This window comes from Balaenoptera physalus (genome assembly GCF_965194825.1).
Source record: "Balaenoptera physalus genome assembly, chromosome: 1".
Classification (NCBI taxonomy): domain Eukaryota; kingdom Metazoa; phylum Chordata; class Mammalia; order Artiodactyla; family Balaenopteridae; genus Balaenoptera; species Balaenoptera physalus.
In genome coordinates, this window is record NC_138882.1 from 175,151,044 (window position 1) to 175,176,350 (window position 25,307).

General features: G+C 49.6%; 1 protein-coding gene across 1 annotated transcript in view; it reads right to left on the reverse strand.

Annotated features, from left to right (window-relative positions):
- Nucleotides 1–216: 216 nt before the first annotated feature.
- Nucleotides 217–25,307, reverse strand: part of LOC309650123 (uncharacterized protein) — a 39,793-nt gene continuing 14,702 nt past the window's right edge. Inside the window, exons 5-10 of the mRNA XM_082441093.1 lie at nucleotides 24,775–24,852; nucleotides 23,236–23,360; nucleotides 17,965–20,894; nucleotides 13,455–13,788; nucleotides 12,523–12,599; nucleotides 217–11,485 (exon numbers count right to left, since the gene is read on the reverse strand). Coding sequence (XP_082297219.1) covers nucleotides 20,158–20,894; nucleotides 23,236–23,360; nucleotides 24,775–24,852 — 940 coding nt within the window. The 3' untranslated portion in view covers nucleotides 217–11,485; nucleotides 12,523–12,599; nucleotides 13,455–13,788; nucleotides 17,965–20,157. The remainder of the gene's footprint in view (nucleotides 11,486–12,522; nucleotides 12,600–13,454; nucleotides 13,789–17,964; nucleotides 20,895–23,235; nucleotides 23,361–24,774; nucleotides 24,853–25,307) is intronic.

Here is a 25,307-nt window from a genome sequence, read left to right on the forward strand (position 1 = left end):
GGAATCAAATCATTTGTCAAGATATGGGTTTTGTGAATATTTTCTTCCACTCCGTGGCTTGTCTATTCATTCCATTAAAGATGACTTTTGTAATGAAGTCTAATTTACTGTTTTTTGATGGTTATTGTTTTCTGTGTCCAGTCTAAGAAACCTTTTCTTACCCACAGATTGTAAAAATTTTCTATTTTTTCTTTTAGAAATCTTACGGTTTTACACATTTATTTATTTATTTATGGCTGCATTGGGTCCTTGTTGCTGCGCATGGACCTTCTCTAGTTGCGGCAAGCGGGGGCTGCTTTTCCTTGCGGTGCGCAGGCTTCTCATCGTGGTGGCTTCTCTTGTTGCGGAGCACGGGCTCTAGGCATGTGGGCTTCAGTAGTTGTGGCACGCGGGCTCAGTAGTTGTGGCTCGCAGGCTCTAGAGCACAGGCTCAGTAGTTGTGGCGCACGGGCTTAGTTGCTCCTTGGCATGTGAGATCTTCCCGGACCGGGGTTCGAACCTGTGTCCCCGGCATTGGCAGGTGGATTCTTAACCACTGCGCCACCAGGGAAGCCCAACCTTATGGTTTTAGTTCTACATTTAATTTCAACAACAATTCGTAAGATTTAGGTACTTTTTCCCCTTTCATAGGGGAAGAAACTACGGCCACGGAAAGACTAAGTAACTCGCACGTGGGCACACACACATACACACCCTTAGCAAGTAATTGTTGTGCTGGGGCTGGAATCCAAGAGGTCAGACGCTAGACCCAAACTCTGACACACCTCTATGGACCACTTTTGAAAGGCGCTATTGGGGAGAGAGGGAACCCAACCAAACTATTCTCTAGGGCCAGACGTCCCTGTCTTTCCAGACGGGAAGAGAGAGCTGGGCGCTAGGGGCTGGAGAAGAGGAGAGGGGAAGGAGAGGCTGGAAGGACTCAGGGTTCCCAGTTGCCCTAGGAGGGGCTGGGCTGTCTGAACAGGCTCCCTCTTTACTGTCCCAGTCTAGACCCCCACTGCCCTCCGCAGGGCCCACCAAAGGGCATCCGAGCCTGTTGGTCCTCCTGGGGCAGTGGTTCTCACTGGCACTTCGGTTGCACGTTCCTTTTGCCTTTAGCCAGCACCACCGCTGGAGGATTCATTTATGATTCAAGGCTTCACTCGTGAAGAATCTCAACCCCTCGTGTATTTTTGCCATGTAGGGTAGAAATCTTCCATTTACTTTTACCACTGGGCCTGGAGGAACAAGGAGGTGTCCAGATGATCGCACCCCACCCCCAGCTGTCTCCAGGTTCCTCCTTGTCTCTGCTTTATGGCAGCCTGCATTTCCTCTCCACAGTCAAGGTCAACACCCAGCCAACACCGTAACCCACCTCATTACCTGTTTTCTCAGTGGCCAGTGACAGTCTCAGCTTCCACTTCAGAGGGATCACTTTTGTATCTCTTGATGGACCTAGTTCTCCTCCTGGGTACTGAGTATGTACCACTCCAACCTCCCCCCCGCTGGCTCCCAGACCCACGTGTATGACTCCAGGAGAACTAGCATCCTATGTTGATACTGGTTCGGAGCACTCCACCATCTTCAGGCCAGCAGGTCTCATGTGGAGGTGTCTCTCAGCTCATATCACAACTGAGCCTGCAGTGGGACACTTCCCCATGCTTCAAGGCCACCTGGTCCTGAGTGAGGGGCACAAGGAAAGACCACTGAACCTCATGGGCACTGGCTTGTTGGTGTATGCCTTTGGTCTTCACAGAAACATGAGCTTCTTTGTAGTGGGCCATGCTGTCTTAGACAAGGCCCAGCGCTGCCATTCAGTAAGTTTAAGAATGGCGGTGCAGAAGGAGGATGGGGAAGCACATCCAACTCTACAATAAGGTTCTATTGCAGGAGGACAAATTGCTGCTTCTCCACTGATGAGGCTCTTGACCAGCTGTGGCTTATGGAGACTCTCAGAACCCAGGGTGTCACCATGTAACAATTTGTCCTCTTCTTGGGAAACAGATGGAATTAACAAACTATGACTATTAAGCAAGTTACACCAAAAGATAAATTATACATATTGCAACAAAAGAGAACATGTAATGTTTGCAAAATTCTTAAGGGAGTTTGTCCTTGTCCTGGAAAAAAAAAATGCTGGCTTGCAGCTTAACATTTCTATCAGGAAGTTGAAGCTCTTCGTGCCTCAGAGAAGGCAAGAAAGTCATGCTGAGATGTCACCTCTGAAGCTGCCTGGAATGAGTAAGAGTCACAATCTAGTTGTGACTAGTTCTGTCCCCAGGGAATAGTAGCCAAATGTTGCTAGCATTATCTTAGGTCAGGATAACAGGACAGGAAAAAGCCATGACTTGTGTCTCTTGTCCTAAAATTTGTCTCACTGCAATTAGAAGTATCAAAGGTAAGGCCTAGTGGATGTTGCAATATTTTCTCTAATTTTGTCCAGGTCCTAAAAACAGAGAAGGGAAGAGAATGACACCCACAGGCATCCCCTGAATATTGAACCTCCATTCAAGGGGTGCCCCTTGGTGGACAGTCACCTGGGACAATCGTTCTCTCGCAATCCGGGCCCATCCTGAGAGTCCAACCACAGAGTACCTCCTTATCACCAGTCCTCCGATCTCCCTCCCTCCAAATCCCTGCCCACCTGGCAAGACCAGCCACTGCCCAGAACTGACATAGAGCCTGACCTCAAGCCGCCTCTCCTTCCAGGCAAAACGGACAACAAAATGTACTGCTAGAAACCCTGAAAAGGTTTCTCGTCACTGTCGCCGTCGGAAACGGGCAGCAGTGCCACAGCAATCGATTTCTGGCTGGGCTGGCTGCTGTGGAACCATCTGTTAGCAGCCTGTGGAGAGACCTCAGGATTGTCTGAGAAACGACCTCGAAGGCTCATCCTGGGTTGCCTGGCAACTAGCAAGCTGGGACCAGTGGCTCTGGGTCCCTGAAGGAGGGGCTGTGCCTGAACTCAGCCTTTCCTGGGATGATGATGAGGTGGGGCACAGGCGCCCAAGGCCTCCAGGCTGGCTTTCCCAAATAGCTGACGCTTAAGGTCAGACTGCTTAGCATTCATTCCCCTCATGCCATCACCCCGAGGTCCTTCTCACACTTGCCTGTGAAAGGGAGAACAAGGAGGGGACCAGGGTACCTCTGTCCCATGGTGCCTCCAGTCTCACCAGGGACCTGCTGTCTGTGGGCGCTCTGCCCGTGAGTTGCAATCTTCACCGAGTATTGGGCCAAGTGTCCCCCGAGCTCTTTACATGGCACAGGATCGAGTTTTCAATCCTTGGGCAACTGGGCCTGGGGGACCTGCGTCTGAGGTGTGGGTGGAGGGATGGGCAGCTGGAAGCTGGAGAAGGGCCTCCGGGGAGTTAGCTGCCTGCTCAGCGCTCGCCTGAGCTTCAGGACGTGCCTGGGCCCAGTCTCTCTCCCTGTGTGCCTTCTCCCTTTGATGACAGATGCTGCTGGGCACACCTGACTTTGTGGCAAAGTCAGACAGCACGCAGCTCTCGTCACATGGTCCCCAGGTGCCTCATGTCAGGCTTTGAGTCTCCCCTGGGGCCCACCAGCTTATGAAAGGCATGAGCTGTTTCTCAAAAGGAGAACAGTGGCTGGCAAAAGGGGAAACAGCTTTGCACCAAAATCCAAGCTCCTGAGCTGAGATTTGCCTCCTGGGGCTTGTCCTGGGCTCCATAAGGGCATCTCAATATGCCAGAGACACTCGGGGACTCACACGATCCCAGCTTTGGAGCAACTGCCATGTGTGAGGGCAGGAGTGTGGAGACGGCTGATCCTCCACATTATCCAGCCACCCCTACCCACCACCGCAATAGAGCTATGTCCTCGACCTCAGAGAGGGCTGCACAGCCCCTTGCCTCAGGGGATAGATGCAGATTACCTGAGGCTCCTGACTCTTGACCTCTGTCCACAAGCCCCCCTCCAACCCAGAGTCCTCTGTTATTTTTAGGCCCCTGAGTTCTACTTACCTTTAGTTCTACCCAAGGGATCAGAATGGACTTCTGCTTTTCTTAGGATTTGCAAGAGGAAACAGAATGACATGTCATGTTCTCAGACTTGAATGTACATCAGAACCCTCTAGGTGGGCAGCTTGCTTTAAATAGAATTGCCCAGGCCCTAACTCTGGAAAGCCTAACTTGGCAGAGCTGATGTGGGACTCTGGAATACACATTTTAACCAAGTTCCACACCCATGGTTCTGATTCAGGTAGTCTGCCATGTACCTGGTGGAGCGTCTCAGGGACAGGCAAGCCTGGGTCCAAATCCAAGTTCTGTTCCTGAATCAGTTTGGATTCATTGCTTCGGTGAGGGGTAGATACCCAAAACAACAGGAGCCTAAACAAGAGGGAAGTTAGAAGTTTCCATCTCTCATGTGAATGTCCAGGAATGTCCTGGATTCAGGCTGGTATGGTGGTTCCACAATCATTAGGAACCTAGATTTTTTCTATCTTATTGGTTCCAAATCCTCCACATTCAGCTTTGCCTCGTGGTCCAAAATGGCTGCTCCAGCTCCAGCCATCACGCCTGCATTTCATCCAGTAGGAGAAAAGAAAAGGGGAAGAGAACAGCACAGTCTTGTTTAAGGGCAATTCCTGGAAGTTAAACAACCACTTCTACTTACATTCCATTAGCCAGAACTTAGTTAAATGGCTAGATCTGTCATAAGGGAGATCAGGAAATATAGATATTTGTTTGTAAATAGTGATTTAAGGCACAGAGTGTGTAAAGTAGCTGAAACAGAGAGGAAAGGGTGGTGGGAGAGGAAGATAAAACCAGTCTACTAACCCCAGTCGTATACTTATGAATGTCAGTAACTGTTCTAAGCTCTTTGTGTGTAACCATGAATTCAATTCTTCGAACAATCTTGTGACATAGGTCCTACTATTCCTTGTTTGTCAGAATGGAGTCACACACTCACCCCCAAACTGCACCAATTGAAAGATTAGCCTTGCCAGCTACTTCCTGAGTGACTCTGATCAAGTTCTTTGTTGGCAAAACAGAATAAGTAAGCCATACTCAGCTCAGACCAGACACAATTTACCCCTGAGACCTGGATACATTGTGCCCCCCAAACCGTGACCATGTCAGACTTCTGCCAGCCAGGAAGAAAGGGTATGTGCTGCCCTAATGTCTATAAGCCAGGTGTCAGCAGAGGAGCCCCATGAGACTGAGGTAAGTTTCACTCAAACCCCATCCCGTGGTCATGCTAGGGGTCACTAGCTCTGGCTTCTTGCTTCTGCTAAATTATGTCTGTGGGTGTTTGGAGCCTGGAGGTGCAATTCCTGGGCTCTGGGACCTCCAGGAGTGTTTGCTGTTGGCACAGTGCTGGGCACAAAGTAATTGCTCCCTAAATGCTTGTTGAATAATAACGACAATAACCATCATTTAATGAGTGCTTATCACGCACCAGGAACTATGCTCAGGGCTTTACATATATTATGCCACTTAACACTGACAACTGTCAAGATCTTCATTTTATTGATGAAAAAACTGAAACTCACAAAGACAAGGTACTTGCCAAAGGTCTCACACCTGGTAAATAGTAGAGCTAGGATTTGAAGCCACACATTTTTTAACCACAATGCTTGGATGTCTACAGCTCTTAAATAGCCACCCCTCTCTACCCACACGTACCATGGAAGTCCCAGGAGCCTGGGGTCTAGGCTGATGGTTCTGTGCACTGACACAAACAAGAAGAATGAGTTTTGTCTGGGCTTCCAAGCATTCGAACTACTGCGGGACACTCCTGTCAGTCTCCTCAATTTCCCCTGCTCCTAACCCACCACCTGAGTGATCCTGCTGCCCAAAATGGAGGCCACTTTCACTGTGGAGAGAGGTAAGGAGGACAGGCCTTTTATCCACAGGGGACTTGGAAACAATTTCCAGAAAAGCAGCAGAGTACGTGGTTGAACTGCTGGACTCTAGCCTGTCACTCCTCAGCTTTGTGACCTGGTGAGGATTAAATTGGTTAATATGTCACAGAAAGCACTGAGAAAGGGGCCAGCACACTCTTTATCAACAGTCTCCAAGAATTAGTCATCATTATGCCTATTTCAGTGAAAGATGTTACCAGCAGAAGCCAACCACCTGGAGAGGGCTGTTTGTCCTTTCTTCTTCCTTTTTCAGCATAATAAAGTTGGTTTTTAAGTAACAAGTGATACATGGTCAACTGGTAGAAACAGCAAAAATTCAGATTGAAAAAAAATCACCTACAATCCCACTCTCCAAAGATCATCTTTCTATTCTTGTATTGAATTAATATCATAGTGATTTGGTGCTATTTGTTTTTTCCCCAGAAGGTGACTAGTATTTGTGGTTCTCCCACCTCCACCGGCATGAGTCACCCTGGTCCCACACAGTCACCCAAGCCTCTGGGTTTGCTAAGGGGGGTGATGGCTCAGAGGCGAGTGAAAGAGGCTGAAGAACAGGCCCTGCAAGTGCATCTGGCTCGTCCCCAGCCACCTGGAGAATTTTATGAGCAAAGTGCTTCAGTGATTTTTAAAAGGCAAATCAGGGCTGCACCCCTGCTCACAATCTTTCAACAACTTCCTGTGGCACTTAGGAGAAGGCCAAGATCTCCTACGTGGCCTTTGAAGCCCACCCCCATGGCCTGGGTCTGAATCGTTGACTCCATATATCAGTTATGTGACTTTGGACAAGTCATTTAGACCTCTCCATGCCTCAGTTTCCCCATCTATAAAATGGGAATAACAGAGCCTACCTCTTAGAACTGCTATGAGAGTGAAATATGCTAAGTGAAGTACTTAGAACAGAACCTGGCATATGAAAAGCCCTTGACAAAAGTTAGCAGTATGACTATTACAATTTTCTTCCATTTTTCCCTTTGCCCTCTACCCTGGGACTCATGCCACAGCAGCCGGACTGCAGAGCGCCCACATTTAACCCCTCTGTACACAGCTTCTGACAGTGTCCAAAGGTGATAAGACAGGGCAAGGCTTCTACTCAGATGCCTTTCCTGTTTTATGAGGGGGTTGGGGATGGGATATCTTTCCAGAACCCCCTCTGTCTCATTGACCAGAACTGTGTTCCACATCTGTCCCTAAATGAATAACTGGCAGAGAGGAAAGGAAATGCCCTAGTTATACAAGAGCTGGACAAAATCAGGCTTCTGTTAGCTCTGATGTGCTTCTCAGACTCCAGGTGCATTGGAATCCCCTGGAGGGTTTGTTACAACACAGATTTCTGGGCCTCACCTCCCAGGCTTGCTTAGGTAGGTCTCAAGTAAGGTCAAGAATTCACATTTTCCAGATGCTTCTGCTGCTGCTGATGATGATCCTAGGACCAGACCTTGAGAATCCCAGGAGGAGGGGGACAAATGTCTGCCCCCAAGATGTAACCCGGCCTCTGACCAGCCTCTGGGGTTGGAGATGGGCTGTGGCTCTACGAAGACGTCCCCCAGATCTCTGCCAGTTCTCATGGCCACTGTCCTGCTTCTGCTGATTTCTTGTTGCTATGGCCTTTATTTCTGCCCTGGAATGGACCCAAGTGAGGGACGAGGGGCGGAGAACATTTTCCCCAGCTCACAGAGCAACCGTGGGTACCGGCTGTTGTGTGAGCAAGACTTTTAGTAAAGATGCAGCACACAGTGGAAAATAGCACAGGAGCCACTCCTGTTCTTAAAAGCCCTGGGGCTGCCCTGACACTGAGGTTCTCGGTGAGTTCTCAGGGCCCTTCACCCCTCACAGGGCCCAGCCAGCTCCTCTCCCCTCCTCCTTGCCTTCTCTCCTACACACGCCTCCCTCCTCGATGCCTCCATCAGAACAATGGGTTCCCTCCACCCCCTCCTCCCCAACTCAGCCCTAGTCCCGCCAGTGGCCAAACTCTTGATCAGTGGGCCCAGGGCAGGAGAGTCAGAGAAACGCACCTGTGCAGAGCCTGGGAGTAAGGATACTGAGTCTGAGCCCCCAGATCGGGAAGGGGGTGCTTCTGATCTGAGCAAACCCTGTGGGCAGACAGAAGACAGCTAAGGCCTGAGGGTGGGACTCTGCCTCCCGTGGGCTGGGCAAGGACTGGGGTTTGGTTCTGAGCTAAGCTGGCCCTGAGATGATTCTAGGAATATTGTGAGAGATGCTGGGCTGAGGATCCTTCCTACTTCTTCGGCTCTCAGAATCACTCACAGCAGGCTCATACGAGGAATCACTGAGGCTTTTGAGTCTCAGAAGCAGAGAACCTGCTGGCCGGGGAGGGTAACCCCTAGAGGCATCAAGAGGCACCAGTTTTGGGGACAGGGGTTTAGAAACCTCCAGGAAGACAGTGTCTTTCTAATGCAGTTTGGTTTTACTTCTCAGGTTCTGGAAGAGCGACTGTGTCCTTTATAGTGAACTTTAAGGATGCTGAGGTCCCGACAGGGAAAAGACCCTCTTGGCTGTCAATTTATTGTGAAATTTTGATTTCACCCAGAGGAATCCAGAGGGGGGACCATTGTTATTTATAACCACAGCTTCCTTCTCTGGAGAGTAGATCCTGCTTCTTTAAATAAAAGGCCCTGGGTTTCCCTGGTAGCGCAGTGGTTAAGAATCCACCTGCCAATGCAGGGGACATGGGTTCGAGCCCTGGTCTGGGAAGATCCCACATGCTGCAGAGCAACTAAGCCCGTGCGCCACAACTACTGAGCCTGCACTCTAGAGCCTGCGAACCACAACTACTGAGCCCACACACCACAACTACTGAAGCCCGCACGCCTAGAGCCCGTGCTCCGCAACAAGAGAAGCCCCTGCTCGTCACAACTAGAGAAAGCCCACACGCAGCAACGAAGACCCAACACAGCCAAAAATTAAATAAGTAAATAAATAAATAGCCCTTTTGTTCTGAGGCCCCTTGTTGGGTTTGGCAAAGGTAGCCAGGTAGCCGAGTTTAGGAGGAGAAGCTGGGGAAGGCCGAATCACTCAAACTGCTTGGTGTCACAAGTGAGCCGAGCAGGGGAAGCCCCTGTGGGCGGTGAGGTGGGAGGGCTGTGAAGGAAGGAGGGCAGGTGGAGATGGGGGAGCCAGCAGATGGCAGCAGGCAGCCCAGCGAGGGCAGCAGAGAGGGCTGGGGGTGTTGGGATGAAGCATGAGTGAAGAAGGCCTGGGGGCCGCAGCTTTTAATAATGTCGCTTTCAGTTGTGTGCTGAGCAGCGCTGTGACTTCCAGAGACCCAGACCGCTTCTGCTCACTAGAGCAGCCTGGTATTCATGGTTTCTTGGGAGAAGAAATGGGCTGCATCCTACGTTTGAGTCAATTCCAGGGCAGAAATAAAGGGAACAGCTGCTAGAATTCAGCAGAAGCAGGAAACCAGAGCCACACAATTGTAAGCCTGAGAAATTGCAGAAGTCTTGGGGAGGGTGAGGGATGGGGTCTGAGTCAGATTTATTTCAGTCCTGATGAGCTGGGAACCCCCAGGCAAGCCTGGGTTCTGCCATCGGGGCAGACTCTGCCCCCTGCTTCCTTACTAAAAGAAGCCTGTTGTGTTCAGGTGAGAAGGCAATGTACCCACCCAGAGAAGCTGGGGGAGGTTGATGACTTGTCAAAGATAATTCTATGTGTTCCCACTCCCCTCTGCTGTGACTGGGTTGCGGTAGGCCCGTGACCCTCTTCTGGCCAATGAGACAGAAGGGGAAGTGGGCTGGGGGCTTCAGGAAGGATTTCCCTCTCTAATAAAAGGAGAGAGAGCCATTTTAAGAGCAAGGCCTGCCCCAGCTTTCTTTTTTGGAGATGCTGTCTTTGGCCGAGCAGCTGAGCCATTAAAAACAGAGTCAGGGTTAAAAGCATGGCTGGGCTCTGAGTAGCTGTGTGGTCTGGAGAGAGTTACCTGATCTCCTGCCTCATCTGCAACATGAAAATAATAATGGCACCTTCCTCACAGGGTTGTCGTGAAGATCAAATGAGCAAATACATCTAAAATGTTTAGACATCTCTGGCACATGATGAGCACTCGATACATGATAGCTGTTATTATTATTTTTATCTGTGGATATGATGCTTGGAACCACTGTAGCCATCTTTTAGCCATGAAGGAGGGACCCCTAACATATCAATAAAAGACAGGAAGGCAGAAAGAAGACAGCAGTATTGATTCCAAAACAAGCCCTTTTAAGATAATAAAACTCTCAACTCTTTAGGCAACATTTAGTTGAGTATTTTGTTACCTGCATCCTAAATCATCCTGACCAATTTGTACATAAAACTTGACTCCATTATTGATTTACAATGAGGATAAAACCACCTAGTCTACAGGACACTCATAGTTATTGATGAGAATACTCACCCTGCAGGCAGACTATGTCAGTGACTACCAGTTATTTTCAAATACTTAGTTTCTCCTTTTTTTTTTTTTAATTTATTTTATTGAAGTATAGTTGATTTACAATGTTGTGTAGTTTCTCCTTTCTTTAATAAAAAGAACTGCCATATTTTAGCTGGGCACATGCTGCCTAGCTAGAAACTACATTTCCCAGTCTCCTTTACAACTAGGTGAAGCCATATGCCCAAGTTCTAGCCAAAAGAATGTGAATAGAAGTGATACGTGCCACTTCTGGGTTTTGCCCTTAAAAGCACTGGGCATGCCCTCCCCTTGCTCTTCTCTCTCTTGCTGGTGGGAAGATAATAAGAGCTTGAGCAGTCATCTTGGACCCAAAGATGGAAGAGCCATTTTGAGGGTGGGCAGAGTTGCCCCACCAGCCCTGAACCACCTACTTCTTACATATAAGAGAAAGAAATTATCTTGTTTAAGCCAGTGTATTTTTTTATTGCTTCACTAAAGCAGATATACATGAGGCTACAGAATATCAGGTAGAAATAGTGGCACAGAAGTACTGTTCTGTGATTATTACTATGACCTTATGTATCAGTCAGCTATTGCTGCATAACAAAACACCCAAGGGCTTCCCTGGTAGCGCAGTGGTTGAGAATCTGCCTGCCAATGCAGGGGACAGGGGTTCGAGCCCTGGTCTGGGAAGATCCCACATGCCGCGGAGCAACTAGGCCCGTGAGCCACAACTACTGAGCCTGCGCGTCTGGAGCCTGTGCTCCGCAACAAGAGAGGCCGCGATAGTGAGAGGCCCGCGCACCGCAATGAAGAGTGGCCCCCGCTTGCCGCAACTAGAGAAAGCCCTCGCACAGAAACGAAGACCCAACACACCCAAAAATAAATATAAAAATAAATTAATTAATTTTTAAAAAAAACACCCAAAATTTAGGACTTAATAATGCTGCATTATTTCTCATGATTCTGTGGATTGGCTGCATTCTTCTGCTGGTTTTTCCAGGGCTTGCTTGTGCAGCTTCATTCAGTTGGAGGAAAGGCTGAGGGCTGAGTTCAGCTAGGACAGTGGGGATGGCTGGGCCTCCCTCTCCATGTGGTCTTTCATCCTCAAGGAAGATAGTCCAAGCTAGGTTTCCTCACATGGTGATTCCCTGAGAGTTCCAAGATGAAAGACCCAAAGTACCAGCATTTTTCAAGCTTCTGTTTGTATCATGGTTACTGGTACTCCACTGGCCAAAGCAAGTCACATGGTCAAGCCCAGAGTCAATGTGGGAGGGTATAGATACCAGAGGCTTGATTCACTGGACCATTTAGGTAACAACCCACCTTACCCTATTATACCCATGCATTTTGGAAGCTCATTAAGGATAATTAGAAATCCTAGTGCAGTGCTCATTAGGCCTATTTGCATAGGGACTAATAATCCCCTAGGATTAGGGACAATTGAAATTCATTCCTTCATTTGGATATTCATCACCTAGCTCTGAAAAAATTTGTTTCAGGTTGTTTATATAAACACAAAGATTTTTAAATGATAAAATTAAATTAAAAATGAGTATCGGAGAGAATCAGAACAGAAGGAAAGTGAAGGTAGGAAAAAAACAAAAGATGGTAGCAGGAGTAGGTTCAGAACAAAAGATGTGTGTCTCAGAGGTCCAAGCTCCTGCTAGGAGAGGGACGTGAGAGTCGCTGGAGAGTGCTGGAACTAGATCCAGGAGATGGTCAGGGGGTAGTGGAGGGGACGGGGGTGACGAAGTGGCTTCCCATAGAGCTCTGCCACTTTGTGGGCTACATCTGAAGTACTCCAAGGTGGTGTTTCTCAACCTTATTTATTAGGATCACCTGAGGAGTGGGTTTAATACAGATTCATAGGCCCAATCCCTAAAGCCTGGATTTTTGACAAGCTTCCTAAGCGGGTAGTCTTTGAACCACATTTTGAAGTGACTTCGAAGCCCATAAGTGGATGCCAGATGCCAGTAGGATATTCAGAGGGGAAGAATAAGCAAGAAGAAAGCTTCTTGGATAAGTGAGTGGCTCTCAGAGTCCCAGGAAGATTCCAGAAAGGGAAAGGGGATGCAATGTGGCCTTGGCGTTCCCTAATATTTCAGATACTTTATTTCTGCACAGAACAAACCTCTTTCCTGAATAAATATCTCCCAGCGAGACTCTCAGCCCTCAGCAATATTACCAGCTCTAGGGCCTGCCCCATCATACAGCACCAACGTGCCCATCTTAGTGCCCACCTTGGTGATAGTGAGAGATGCACTTTTTTTTCTCCTGAGGTAAATCCAAGGATCGCAGAGAATCTACCAGTCCAAAGGAGGCCACCCTGGTTGGTTTCTCCTGGTAGAAGAAGAAACCAGAAAGTCTGGTCAAGACCACTGAGGGGGCCCATTTCTCAGCTGCACAGCCTTCGCCAAACCAGAAGTTCTAGCAGTTTCCCAGAGCATTTCTGAGGAAAGGAAACATTGCCTTTGCAAAAAGCCCAGGGACCCTTCCTGAAGGAACAACTTAGGGATGTCCCAATTTTTTAGAGCAAAGAAGTCCAAGCCATTGGTACAAGCTGTCCTGGATGCTGAGTCAGGCTGCATGCTTCTCGGGAAAGAAGGGAGACTCAAGGTTGTGCTAATAGCGTGGAGAATCTTCCTGGCCTGTCTGGGCTCGTCACTTCCCCCAGGGAAATGTAGGCCTCTGAGAGCTTCATGATTCCTCTTCCCTTTCCTGTCCTCCACTTCTCCACATGCTTTGCACCCCGCCACCTCTACCTCATTCCCACCATATCTCGCTGCCTGCAGGCCCAAGGTACTTAGAGACCAGCGGCCTTTTCCCTCAGGATCCACCTCCCATGTAGTCCCACTCTTTTCTCTCAAAGATTCCTCTTTCGGGAAATTCCAGAGGGGCTTGACAACAGCACTGTGACCTCTGTCCTGTGGATGTTTGTCATGGTGGGAGCAGGGACCCTCACCCTAACTCACTCCCCACCTCCCAGGATGGGAGGAAGATTTTCTTCCACGATACTGGACCCAGCACACAGGGCAGGGCCAAGGAGCCAGGGCAGGACCCTCCTGGAAACCGCTGCCCAGTGCCCAGTGGGACAGGTGCGCCCTCTGGTGGCCCAATGCCACATTCCCCGCACCACTCTCACGCCCCAGCGCAGATCTTACTACCACAATGGCCTTCAGGACCCCACCTGCCCACCTCCATCCCTGAGCCGGCTGACCCTTCCCCAGATCAGGGGTCCCAGCTGAGGAGAGAGGTGAGGTCACTCCAGAGCTCCTTGTCTGCTGAGTCGGGCGGGCATTGAGTTTGTAGTTATCCCCACAACATTTTGGAGAACCCTTATGACCCCTGGGAAGGGCTGAGGAGGTGCCCTTTATGCTGCAGGCCTCTGTGAGTGTGAACTTGTGGGAAGGCCAGGGAAATGGTGAGGTCTGGGGTGGCATCTCAGCCATCTTTGGTCCTCAGGGGTTGGGGGCACAGCATTCCCACACAGCCAGGACAGGCCCAGAAGAGGAGGAATCTGCTTTCTCACCTGGAAAATGGGAATAATAATATCTTAAAAGGAGATTATAGAATTAAACCTTTTATTCAACCTCTGATGAGGTGAATTTTCCAAGGGAAGTGGACACATGCGTAGGCAGGGCTGGGGTGCAGTGGAGTGATTCTGAGTTTTCAGAATTTCAGATCGCTCTGAGTCCTGGCAGCAAAGCCAGGCAAGCAAAGACAAGCAAAGAAAAGAACTGATTCTCTGGAGAATCTCAGGAACATGATTTGTGGGTCTGACCACATGTTTGTTGAACGAAAAAAATGGCTGAATCAGTGAATGACTGACTTCATGGCTCTAGGTGAGCTCAAACAGCCCTGTGATATCCTCAAGTCATGAAACCTGACTCCCGAAGGCCAGCAGTGGTGGAAAACGGGGAGTCAGCCCCCAGTTCCCAGCCCCAGAATTCCCCTCACTGCCACCTGCTGGTGGGCACTGACTGGACAGCTCCTGCTAGAGTTGGAAATCTGTCACCTGGATGCAGAAGGGGATGGTGGAAGGATGGGGTCCAGGCTCTCTCCAGATGACCTACTCCCTCAGGAACAGTTGCTACCTGATTTTTCCTGATCCTTCTAAGCGTTAGTCAAGAAAACATATAAAGCCCTTGGAAAAAGCAAAAGAGAGTCCTAGGTGTCCTTTCAGAGGAAGGCTGAGCATCCTCTGATGATGATCTGATCCGTAGGACTGTGTGCTGTTGGTTGTCTTTGACTGACTTTATAACTCTCTAGGGATAGAAGTAATTTGTAGAAAACAGATAATAATGCAAATGATTCCTGCCCATAGCAAGCAAATGATTCCTATTTATAATCACGCAAAGGAATTTTGTCCAGGAGAGAACATTCTCATTTGAACTACTTTTAACACCTTGCTGGTTCCTTGTCAGTTACAGAGTTAAAGAAAATCTTTGACACACATTTTTTTTTTTGTATGAAGGTCATGATTTTACCTTTTTGAAAATTACACTTGAGTAGATTCTTGGTCTTCAAGGAATCTACAAATCTCTCAGACCTTCCTTCCCATCGTGCCCCCAACCTGTTCAGGTGGCACCAGCAACTGCATCTTCTGGGTCCCCACTGCCCCCAGCACTGACTTCAAGGACAAACTGCCCTGTGTGCTTCCCTGCCAGCCTCTCCCTCCAGATTGCTAGTGCCCGAGAGCAGGGGCTAGGTCTGATTCTCACTGGATCTGCAGAGCTTGGTAGATGCTGTTGAATGAATTTATGAATATACTTAGTGTGGACCACAACCCCTGCTGGTGAGAGAGCCCAGTGTACGCGAAGGGCAATAGATGCACGTGGCCTAACACTTCTCAGCCTCAGTTTCCACATCTGTGCAATGAGGATAATATTTCTGCTGTGCTGCAAATACAGATGGGAAGGAATTCTTAAGTAACTCCTGCATGTTTTCCTTTTGCCTCTTTTGCTTTCTATTCCGACCTCCCACCCCACCCCCAGAATATTAAGAACAGGAACAGGGTCGTTTCCTCTGGCTCGCCACCCTGCAAGCCCTACGGGACATGTTAAGTGTCCCCCAATCCCTACAACTTAGCCTCGTTCATGAATGAGAAAGGGAAGGGGAAATGGCTTGAGGGGCCAGGGTGCCCATCAGCTGGCAGTCAAGGATCATGGCCTACTTAGCAGAAGCCTTGGACTCCAACCCTGGGAGGGGAGGGGAAAAGTCGGGGTGGGGGGTGGACTGTATACCTGAACACTAACAGGGAAACCCCAAGAGAAAAACCAAAACGAGAGAGAGGCTGGAAGGGCCGCCATGACCAGACCCCAGCCCCCATCCATCCTAAGCCATAGGAGCCCAGCTGCCTCTCTGGCCCCAACTCCCCTGAAGAGCTTCATCTGCTAAAGGAAAAAAAAAAAAAAAAAAAAAAAATTACCGACAACTAAATAACTGGGATTTGGGCGCCACCTCGTGGCCATTTGTGAAACTGCCCACCCAGGCTGAGCGGGTGATCCAAGGGCAGAAGGAGGCCCGCCAGCATTCCTCCAAATTTCCTGGCCTCCATCCTCTTCCTCATCTTCTCCCTGCCATGTATTGAGCACTAACTGTATTCCAGACTTTGTGCTCAGCCCTTTTCAGGCCTTTACCACATTTATTCTTGGAACAGCTTTAAAAGAGAGGTAATACTTAATACCATTTTACGAATGAGGAAACTGAGGCACAGAGAAGTGAAGGAGTTTTCCCAAGGCCACACAGCTAGGAAGTGGACCAGAAGAGCTTCTCTCTGTACAGAAGAGGGACGGTGAAGCAGTCGGTCCTGCCCCTTAACAGCTGGTTGGCTTTGGGGCCTTTCGGCTCTAATTCAAATGTTTTTGTGGCTGACTCTGCCAGACCCTACACTGGGCACTGGGATCTCCTGTAATCCTCCATCTCAGTCCCTGTTAATCCCCTTCACAGCACTGATGCTGTGTCTCTGAGCTAAAATCGATCTCAGAACACAGAATAAGTGCTCAATAAACATTTGTGAATGAACTCATAAATCAATGAATGAATACAAATTTTTAAAAACCCGAAAATGTGTCCCTGCCCTCAAGGCGCTGAGGGCCTGGTGAGGAAAGCAGATCAGTAAAGGGCAGGAGTGGTTCCTGTTCCCCCGCCGCACCCCCCTCCTTCCGCACTGCCCACCTTCCCTCAGTGCTTTACCAGAGGGATGCACAGGAGATTTCAGACCCAGAGGAGGCACTTAACTGCATCCTGCCCTGAAGCCCTGAGAAGGACAACCAGCAGAGCTGAGACCTATAAAGGAGGGAAGGGGAAAGGCACTCCAGATAGAGGCCACAGCTCAAGCAAGCACCTGCATGGTGTGCACTGCGAATTCTAAGCCTTTAGGAGGAACATAAAGGGAGGAAGAGAGGTCTGCAGGGAATTCATCAGGGATTTGCCATTAAAACAAAACCCTCCCTTGACTATGCCTCAGATTCCTCAACCACAAAATGGGAATAAGATGAGGATGACATGAGTCTTGAAGACTGGCACACAGTAACCTTTAGTACTCTTGACTTGTTACCCACACCAGATGCACTTCAGGGGTAGGTATAGCCACCAGGGGGCAGTAGGTAGGTCCCAGAGGCCACTGGGGAATGGCCTGAGACTCGGGAGCTGCAGGGGATCACAGTCCCCATCTGGTTTAAACCAGTGCCTCTCAGATGGCAGCACCAGGACATCCCTTGGGGTCCAAATGTCCAACCCCCATGAGATAGCAGAGATTCGTCCTATAACGCATGGGCACCAGGTCAAGGAACTGGGGTGGGCCTCACAGACAGGGCATCAGATAGAACCCTTTGATGTAACCAGTAATTCATTCTTGTTTATTAAGTACCTACTATGGTCCAGCTGTTAGCAGCCCTGGTGATGCAGCTAGACAATAAACCAATATAGTGTGTGTGTGTGTGTGTGTGTGTGGTGATGAGATGTTGAAAAGTTATCTTAGGGAGAAAAATAAAGACGGGATGGGGAATAGGGAACGTAGGAATGGTTTGCAATTTTAAATAGGGTGGTACAGGAAGGCCTCCTGAGAAAGGACATTTGCATAGAGACCAGAAGATGTGATGGAAGTAATCCATGAGAGTATCTGAGGAAGGAGGGTCCCAGGCAGAGGGGACAGCAAGGGCAAATGCCCTGGGGCAAGACTGTGCTTGCCTTGATTCAAAGAGCCGTGAAGAAGCCAGAGAGTGGGCTGAGTGGGGGGAGGAGGGGGCCAGATGGAGTAGGGCCTTATAGGCTGTTGAGATGCCCAAATGAGGATATAACATGCAGTGACAAAGGTACACGATGGGAGAGAAGCACAGACTGCTCGTTAGGCAAATCTAAACTTGGGTCTCATTACCCGACCACACCCCCTGCAGTGCACAATGAATTAATATTTTCTATAAATCCTGTAATTATCTTGTGAATAGCACTATTATATTGCATTGTATTCTGTGTGGTAAAAGCATTCATTTGTTCAATGTAAACATTTAAAATATACCATGTATCATGCAGCCCTTTTTACTTTTTCATTTAATAAACTGGAAGCCTTACGTTAGAAGCAGAGGGGGCTTTTCTTGCCCTCCAAGAGTCCCCTGAAGGCTGGTCTACACTCACACTTACCCACACTCTCACACACTCACACTCACTCACCAACAGTGCCCAGCCACAACCCAGGGATGCTCACCTGCCACCTCGAGGTGGCCTTGGGCAGGTCCCTGCTGCGTCTTCCACTACCTCGGCACCACCCAGCCCTTGACAATGTACAGAATGTCCTCATCCTCATGGGCTGTCACTATGAAATGGGCAGCCATTAATGTGTCCACTTTACAGATAGATAAACAGGTTCTGAGAGGTGCCTGGAGCAGGGAGTCTGGAGAAGGCAAGATGGGGATAGGGAAGATTTAAAAGTGTAAAACTGAGGAGAGGAGCAGGAGAATGTCATTGCTAACCCTCTGGTGGACCATGATCTCAGACAGACCTGGGCGTGAATCCTAGCCCCACCATTTATTTATCTTGGGTAAATTCCTTAAAATCCCTGAGCCTCAGCTTCCAAATCTTTACAATGGGTATAATGGTAGTACTCACCCCGTGACTTTGTTATGCAGATTAAATGAGGTAGCATGGCCGAAATGACTGTTGTTATCAGTGTTATTTTCAGTCTTACCAAGTCCTGGGGTTAGGGGTGGGGTGGGGACAAGGCTGCTCAGATTCCCCGCCCCCCGCCCTGAGCCACACACTGGCTAGATTCCTGCTGGGCAGCTTCCTCTGCCTGTGTAGACAGCAGTTATTTTACAACCATCACAGCCTTTCCCATCACTCCTGCTTTATAATTTATAAAGTGGTGTCATTCATTCATTCAACATTTACTGAGTGCCTCCTGTATAAACCAGCACAGTGCTGCACTCTGGGCATCTCCTGGTGAATGAGGCAGGCACCGTCCCTGCACCTAGAGACCTTACAGACAGCGAGTAATCACACATAAAAATATAGTTAGAAATCGGGTTAAGGGCTAGGAGAGAACGATAGAGGGGAGCCAGGGGAGAAAATGATAAGGGGCCCCAATTTAACCTCAACAGGCCTGCCCAGCAGTGGCCAAGGATGACTCACCCCTGCTGCACCTGATGGAGGAGACCCTGAATCTCAGGACAGGGCAGGCTCTTGCCCAAGGGCACCGGTGAGGTGGGATGAAGGAACAAGGAATCCAGCACATGCAGCTGGCCCTGGCTCCTTCCATTCTGGACATGCTGGCCTCCTTGTTTCTCAAGTTCATGGTCACATTCCTGCCTCAGGGCCCCTTGCACTTGCTGTTCCCTCTCCTGGGATGTTCCATGCCCCGATGTCGATGTCGCTGTGACTTCCTCTCTCACTCCACACAGGCCTCCATTCAAATGTTAACATCTCAAAAGAGCATCTTCCAGGACTTCCCTGGCAGTCCAGTGGTTGAGACTTCGCCTCCCAGTGCAGGGGGTGCGGGTTCGATCCCTGGCTGGGGAGCTAAGATCCCACATGCCTTGAGGCCAAAAAACCAAAACATAAAACAGAAGCAATATTGTAACGAATTCAATAAAGACTTTAAAAATTGTCCACATCAAAAAAAAAAAAATTCTAAAAAAAAACCTGCATCTTCCTTCCATCCTTTGTCCTCCTCACTTTCTTTCAGAACGCAGGTCACCACCTCACGTTATACTATATACGTGCTATGGCCTGTCTCCCGTCTAGAGCAGGGATTTTGCCTCCTGTTCACTGGTGTATCAGTGCGTGGAGCACTCCTGGTATTGAACAAATGAATGAAGACAATTATGAAGTGGGACGAAGGCTATGAATGAAAAATACAGGAAGTCTATGCATGAGGGAACAAGAGGCCTAATAGGTGGTGGGGTGTCAGAAATGTTTTCCTCAAGGCGCTGGGACAGCCCTTCAGAGTTAACCCCAGCTGAGGCAAGAGGACCAGGCCCCTGAGCTTCCCCGGTGACCAGTCCCTGAATCCAGGCTGCCCCTAAGGAGGGGACATAATCTTGTACTAGGTGGTTTCTGGGGGAACGAGTGCCTGAGTCCTGTAGGGGGTTCTGAGTGGTGTACACCAGCATCCACGAGCAGCCCCTTCACACGACCCTCCAGAGGGGCCCTCCTCACCCCAGCTTAACTGTGGAAAATCCAGACTTATTACAAACCTCTTCCCCATCCCTGTATTTGTGGAAGCTTCAGGAGTGTTTATACATGCCCAGGAACCTGCTTTGGTCGGCCCCACTCTGGGAGCTCCTCAACTGGTATGCAGTGAGTGCTTACTAACTGTTAGATGGCCGGGATGTCGTGTGGAGGAAGGAGAAGGGGCAAGTCTAGGGAGACCCCGAGCTTTCTTTTCGGTTTGGGCCCCTGGCTAAGATGGAGGCCAAATTTGGAGCGAGAAGATGTGGTGGGTTTGGGACATGTTGAGGCTGTGGTGACTGAGATGCCCAGGCCCTGGGGTGTGGTGCCAGCTCCCCAAGGAGCCCCCCACGATGGAGTAAGAGGGAGAAGAGACCAAGGGGGTTGCAGGGGGAGGGAAGCCTGGGCAGAATGGGATCTCAGAATCCAGGGAGCAGACAATGATGTCAGATATCGAGAGGGCAAAAGGGATGGGGACCAAGAAGAGGGGGCCCAGAGGACATGGCAGGGCCTGGGTGAGGTGTGCGGGAGCTGAGGAGGAGGGGGCTTGGTGAAGGGCCTGGAGCTCATTGGGGCCTGAGAGGTCTCCGGTGCAGTCATGGAATGGGTGGGGAAACAAGGCCCCCTGCAGAGCAGCTAACAGGGAGGCCTGCCCCAGAGCTCCACCCACCCCAGACCCCCTCCACCCCCATCCCACTGGCTGAGATCCCAGGGTCAAGACCCCTCCCTCCACCACATCTCCTGAGGTCCCCACTACGAGGTCTCTCAGCCCAGGAGGTTCCTCCCTGGAAATTGCTGCCTCAGCCCAAATCCAAATCAGACAACAGGAAGGACTTCCTGGCTGGGAGGGATGGGAGGCCCTGGACAAGGTGAATGCGGGTATTTCTGTCCAAGATGAGAAACTGGACACAGTGACTTCTGGAGGCCCGTTTCCAATTGCTGGACAAAAAGAGCAGCGTCTTCTCCAACCTGGATGGGGCAGAAGGGGAGCTTTTTAGAACAGGGAAGAAACACTTGCTGCCAGAGAGCATCGGGGTCAAGAGCTCAGATTTGAGCTGGACTCCCTGAGCTAAAATCCCAGTTCCATCACTAACTAGCTGTGTAACCTTGGATAAGCTACTTAACCTCTCTGTGCCTCAGTTTCCTCATCTGTAAAAAGGGAAAAATAGTAGTACCTATCTCTTACGGGCTCTTATGAAGTTTCAGTTAATGAACTGAAATTTGTCAAGTGCTCCGAACAGTGCTGGCACGAAGTGAGCTCTATATAAGTGTTTGATAAAAGAAATAAAAGGGGGCTTCCCTGGTGGCGTAGTGGTTAAGAATCCGCCTGCCAATGCAAGGGACACGGGTTCGAGCCCTGGTCCGGGAAGATCCCACATGCCACAGAGCAACTAAGCCTGTGTGCCACAACTACTGAGCCTGCGCTCTAGATCCCTCGAGCCACAAATACTGAGCCCGTGGGCCACAACTACTGAGGCCCGCGCACCTAGAGCCCGTGCTCCGCAACAAGAGAAGCCACGGTAGTGAGGAGCCCGCGCACGGCAATGAAGAGTAGCCCCCGCTCGCCGCAACTAGAGAAAGTCCGCACACAGCAAGGAAGACCCAATGCAGCCATAAATAAATAAATAAATAAATTTATTTAAAAAAAAAAAGATGCATATCAAAGGAATATTTTCAATGAGCCCAGGCTCTTGCATATTCCCATACATAGAAAAACACTAAAAAAAAAAAAAAAAAAAAAGAAATAAAAGGTATTAGTGACTTCCATTTGAGAGCCTCCTAAGCACTAAGCACTGTGCCAGGTTCTTTATTTACATTACCTCTAATCCCCACGTTCCTCTATAAGAACTATCCTATTTTACAGATAAAGAAACTGAGACCCAGAAAGGTGAAGTCACTTGTCTAAGCTGACCTAGACTAACTTGACCAGCACTCCTAACTACTATGTTGCTTTTCTCCACCACAAAGGTAGGGGGATGGATGGAATGGCCTCCCAGAGGCTTGCCTTGGACCCACACAGCCACACTCACAGGGGCAGACCCCTCCAGTATATAAACCATCCCCAGCTTCATCGGAGCCTGGGAAGATTTCCTACTTTGAGGAAATAGCTCAAAGCACAACCATCTAATTAAGCAATTACTTTGTGGAGCACCAAGGCAAGGAAGTGACCTCAATTGCCGCTCAACACCGCCCTGCCGCTGGGGATGGAGGTAATGGGGATAATCATGACAATGGTGGTAGTGACACTGATGGTGACGTTTGTCAAGTGACGGCTGTCAGAGCTCAGTGTTGGTGGAGGAGGTGATGGGGCTGGTAATGACTTGATGGTGGTTAAGGGGATGGTTCCCTCATCCAGGTGTCTGTCAGCCAAGGTCATCCCAGGTGATTGGCCCAGGGATGTCCCCTCTGGTTTCAAAGATGTGCAAATGAGGTTTAAAATATAGTGTTTGAGGGCTTCCTTGGTGGCGCAGTGGTTAAGAATCCGCCTGCCAATGCAGGGGACACGGGTTTGCGCCCTGGTCTGGGAAGATCCCACATGCTGCGAAGCAACTAAGCCCGTGCACCACAACTACTGAGCCTGCGCTCTAGAGCCCGTGAGCCTCAACTACTGAGCCCGCGCGCCACAACTACTGAAGCCCGCGCGCCTAGAGCCCGGGCTCCACAACAAGAGTAGCCCCTGCTCGCCGCAACTAGAGCAAGCCCGCACGCAGCAATGAAGATCCAACACAGCCAAAAAAATAAAATATAATATAATGTTTGATTCTCAACCTTTTGCTATCTGAATAAAGCAGAGTTTATTTCGGGGGGAAAAAAAGCAGATCATATTGTTGATGGAGAGGTGACAGTGGTAGTGATGGTTTACAGGGTAGATCCTGTGGCTGGGCTCTCTCAGCCTCCATCCCACCCTGCTAGACGGGGAGGTTGGAAAGCTAACAACTACATTTCCCTCCCTTGCAGCGTTTATATGTGGAACAGGCTCCACTTATTAGATTCACTCCAGCAAGATCTGGAAGGCTAAAGTGAGGTGCAGCCCTTTCTGTGCTTCGGTTTTCTCATTTATAAAATAGGGGTAATAATAGAAGAGTGCTGGCCACATAATAAACACTATTTATGATTTGGTTGTTGTAGTGGGGGTTTTGGGGGTTTGTTTTTTGGTTTTTGTTTTTTTGCTCCCTTTTGGCTGTTTCTGCCAGCCCGCAAGTTTGCAGTAACAGGAGGTTTTTCTGCAGCAGTGTTCTGGTATCGGGTCCAGCTTCCTGCTTGCCCGGAGGCAGTGGCAGTTGTGAATGTGGTGGTAGCAACTTCTTACCTGCAGCTTCCTGATACCTGGACTGAAGCTTCAGGGGCGTGTTCTTGAATTCACAGTGACTCTCTTGGTGGGTCAGTTCTGTATGGTTCTGGGAGTCATTCTTAGAGGCGTGGCTCATTTGGCCTCTGGAACAATTGTCCTCTATTAAATACCTTCCTGCTAAAAACACTAAGGCAGGGTTTCTGTTTCCTGCACTGAACCCTGACAAATACAGTTTGAGAGCCTGAGGATGGTTAAAGCTATTGATGCTTGAGGTCACAAGACATGGATGGTGATGGTGTCTGGTGAAGATTATGGGGCTAAACTGATGGGTGCTTGATCTTGGGATTGATGGGAATGGTGATAATGACAATGTCTAGTGGTGGAGGTAGGTGGCAATAAGAGTTCTTGGGTGCAAGCAATAGAACCTGACTCTGGCTGACCTATGAAGAAACAAAAGATATTGGGGAGCTCCCAGAATGGACACAAAGCCCGGTGATCCAGGCTGAGATAAAGGGCAGGAACCAAAGAAGTAACAGCATTGGACAGACCAAGCCCCTCAGCAAGACACCCAGATAGAACTGTCACCATCAGACACCACATTGACCACTACTACCAAAGGCCACCTTTCTCAGTGAATTCTAAACCCTCCTATCTTTGCATCACTCACTCAAGATTCAAAGCTCTGGGCTGAGGCATCCAATTGGCCGAGCCCAGGTCATGTGCCCATGTCCTATCTGCCAAGGAGTGGGAGGAGGGGCATGTGGTCCCCTCAACTTCAGTAGTAGGATGTCCATCGAGACACATGTAGTGGGGGCTTCCCCCTAAAGAGAAAGGGGGTTGGGATGTAGGGCAGCCAAAAACCAACAAAAGTCCACCCAGTAAGGAAGCCTGGTGGTAATGATAGCATGAAGCTAGGAGGAGATGCTGCCTTCTTTATTAAAACCAAACCCAAGTCAGTGGCATCTGGACCTTTCAACACTGGTCAGACCCAAAGCCCCTTGCAATCACCTACCAATTTCTGATGCCACCACCACAAGTGCCCTGCACGCCGGCCAAGTGCAGTTGGGACACTGCCCCTTCCATTTATAGCCCAGCACAGAGCAGAAACCAGGCCTGGACATTCAAACAAGATGCTAGCAATGACCCAGGGAGAACAAAGAGGGAAGAAACATAGACATCTATTCATTTATTCCATATCCTTTTATTGGGCACAGACCAGGTACCAGATACAGCAGAGAATGAGGTCCCTGCACCGTGGAGCTTACAATCTAATGGGGAAGACAGTTGAATCAGTAACACACAAGAACACTGCAGGGCAGGAAACACAAGGAGGATGAGATGGAGAGGAACTGGGGGAGCCCCTTAAGAGGGGGGGGTCAGGGAAGGACTCTGAGCTGAGGCTGTCGTGCAGAGATCTGGGGCGACTGTGGACTCCGAGACCCTGAGGCCGGAACAAACTTGCTGTGCTTGTGGAACAGAAAGGTGGCCCGAGTAGCTGGAGCATAGGAAGCCAGGGTGGGAGGAGGTGAGGTTAAAGTCAGCCGGGGAGGGACTTACCTGGTGGTCCAGTGGATGAGACTCCGCACTTCCACTGCAGGGGGCACGGGTTCGATCCCTGGTCGGGGAACTAAGATCCTGCATGTGACGTGGCAGGGCCAAAACGATAAATAAGTAAATAAAGTAAAATAAAATCAGCCGGGGAAAGAAGTGGGATTTTTATTCCCATCAGTGGGAAGCCACTAAGCGCCATCCTTTGATAAGAGGAGGGCCTTGTTCTCAGGAATGAGTAGGGAAGGAGAAGATGGGCCGAGTGCAGGGAGGGGTATAGGGTCAGTAGAGGTAAGGGCTGGGCTTCCCACACATTGGGCTCCTGTTTCCTCAGTGAGGTATGAGGCTAGGTCATCAATGCACAGGGGGAGTAGGAGATGGCAGGACATCTGTCCATAAGGCCACATCAGGCTTCCAGTGTCCTGGAAAGAGCCATGATACAGCCCTGGGGAGGACCTAATCGGCCATCGTACTCCTGGGCACACACCTCCTGGCAGTTTCCCTCGGGGGACGGAGGCACTTCCTTGACTGAGAAGAGGTCA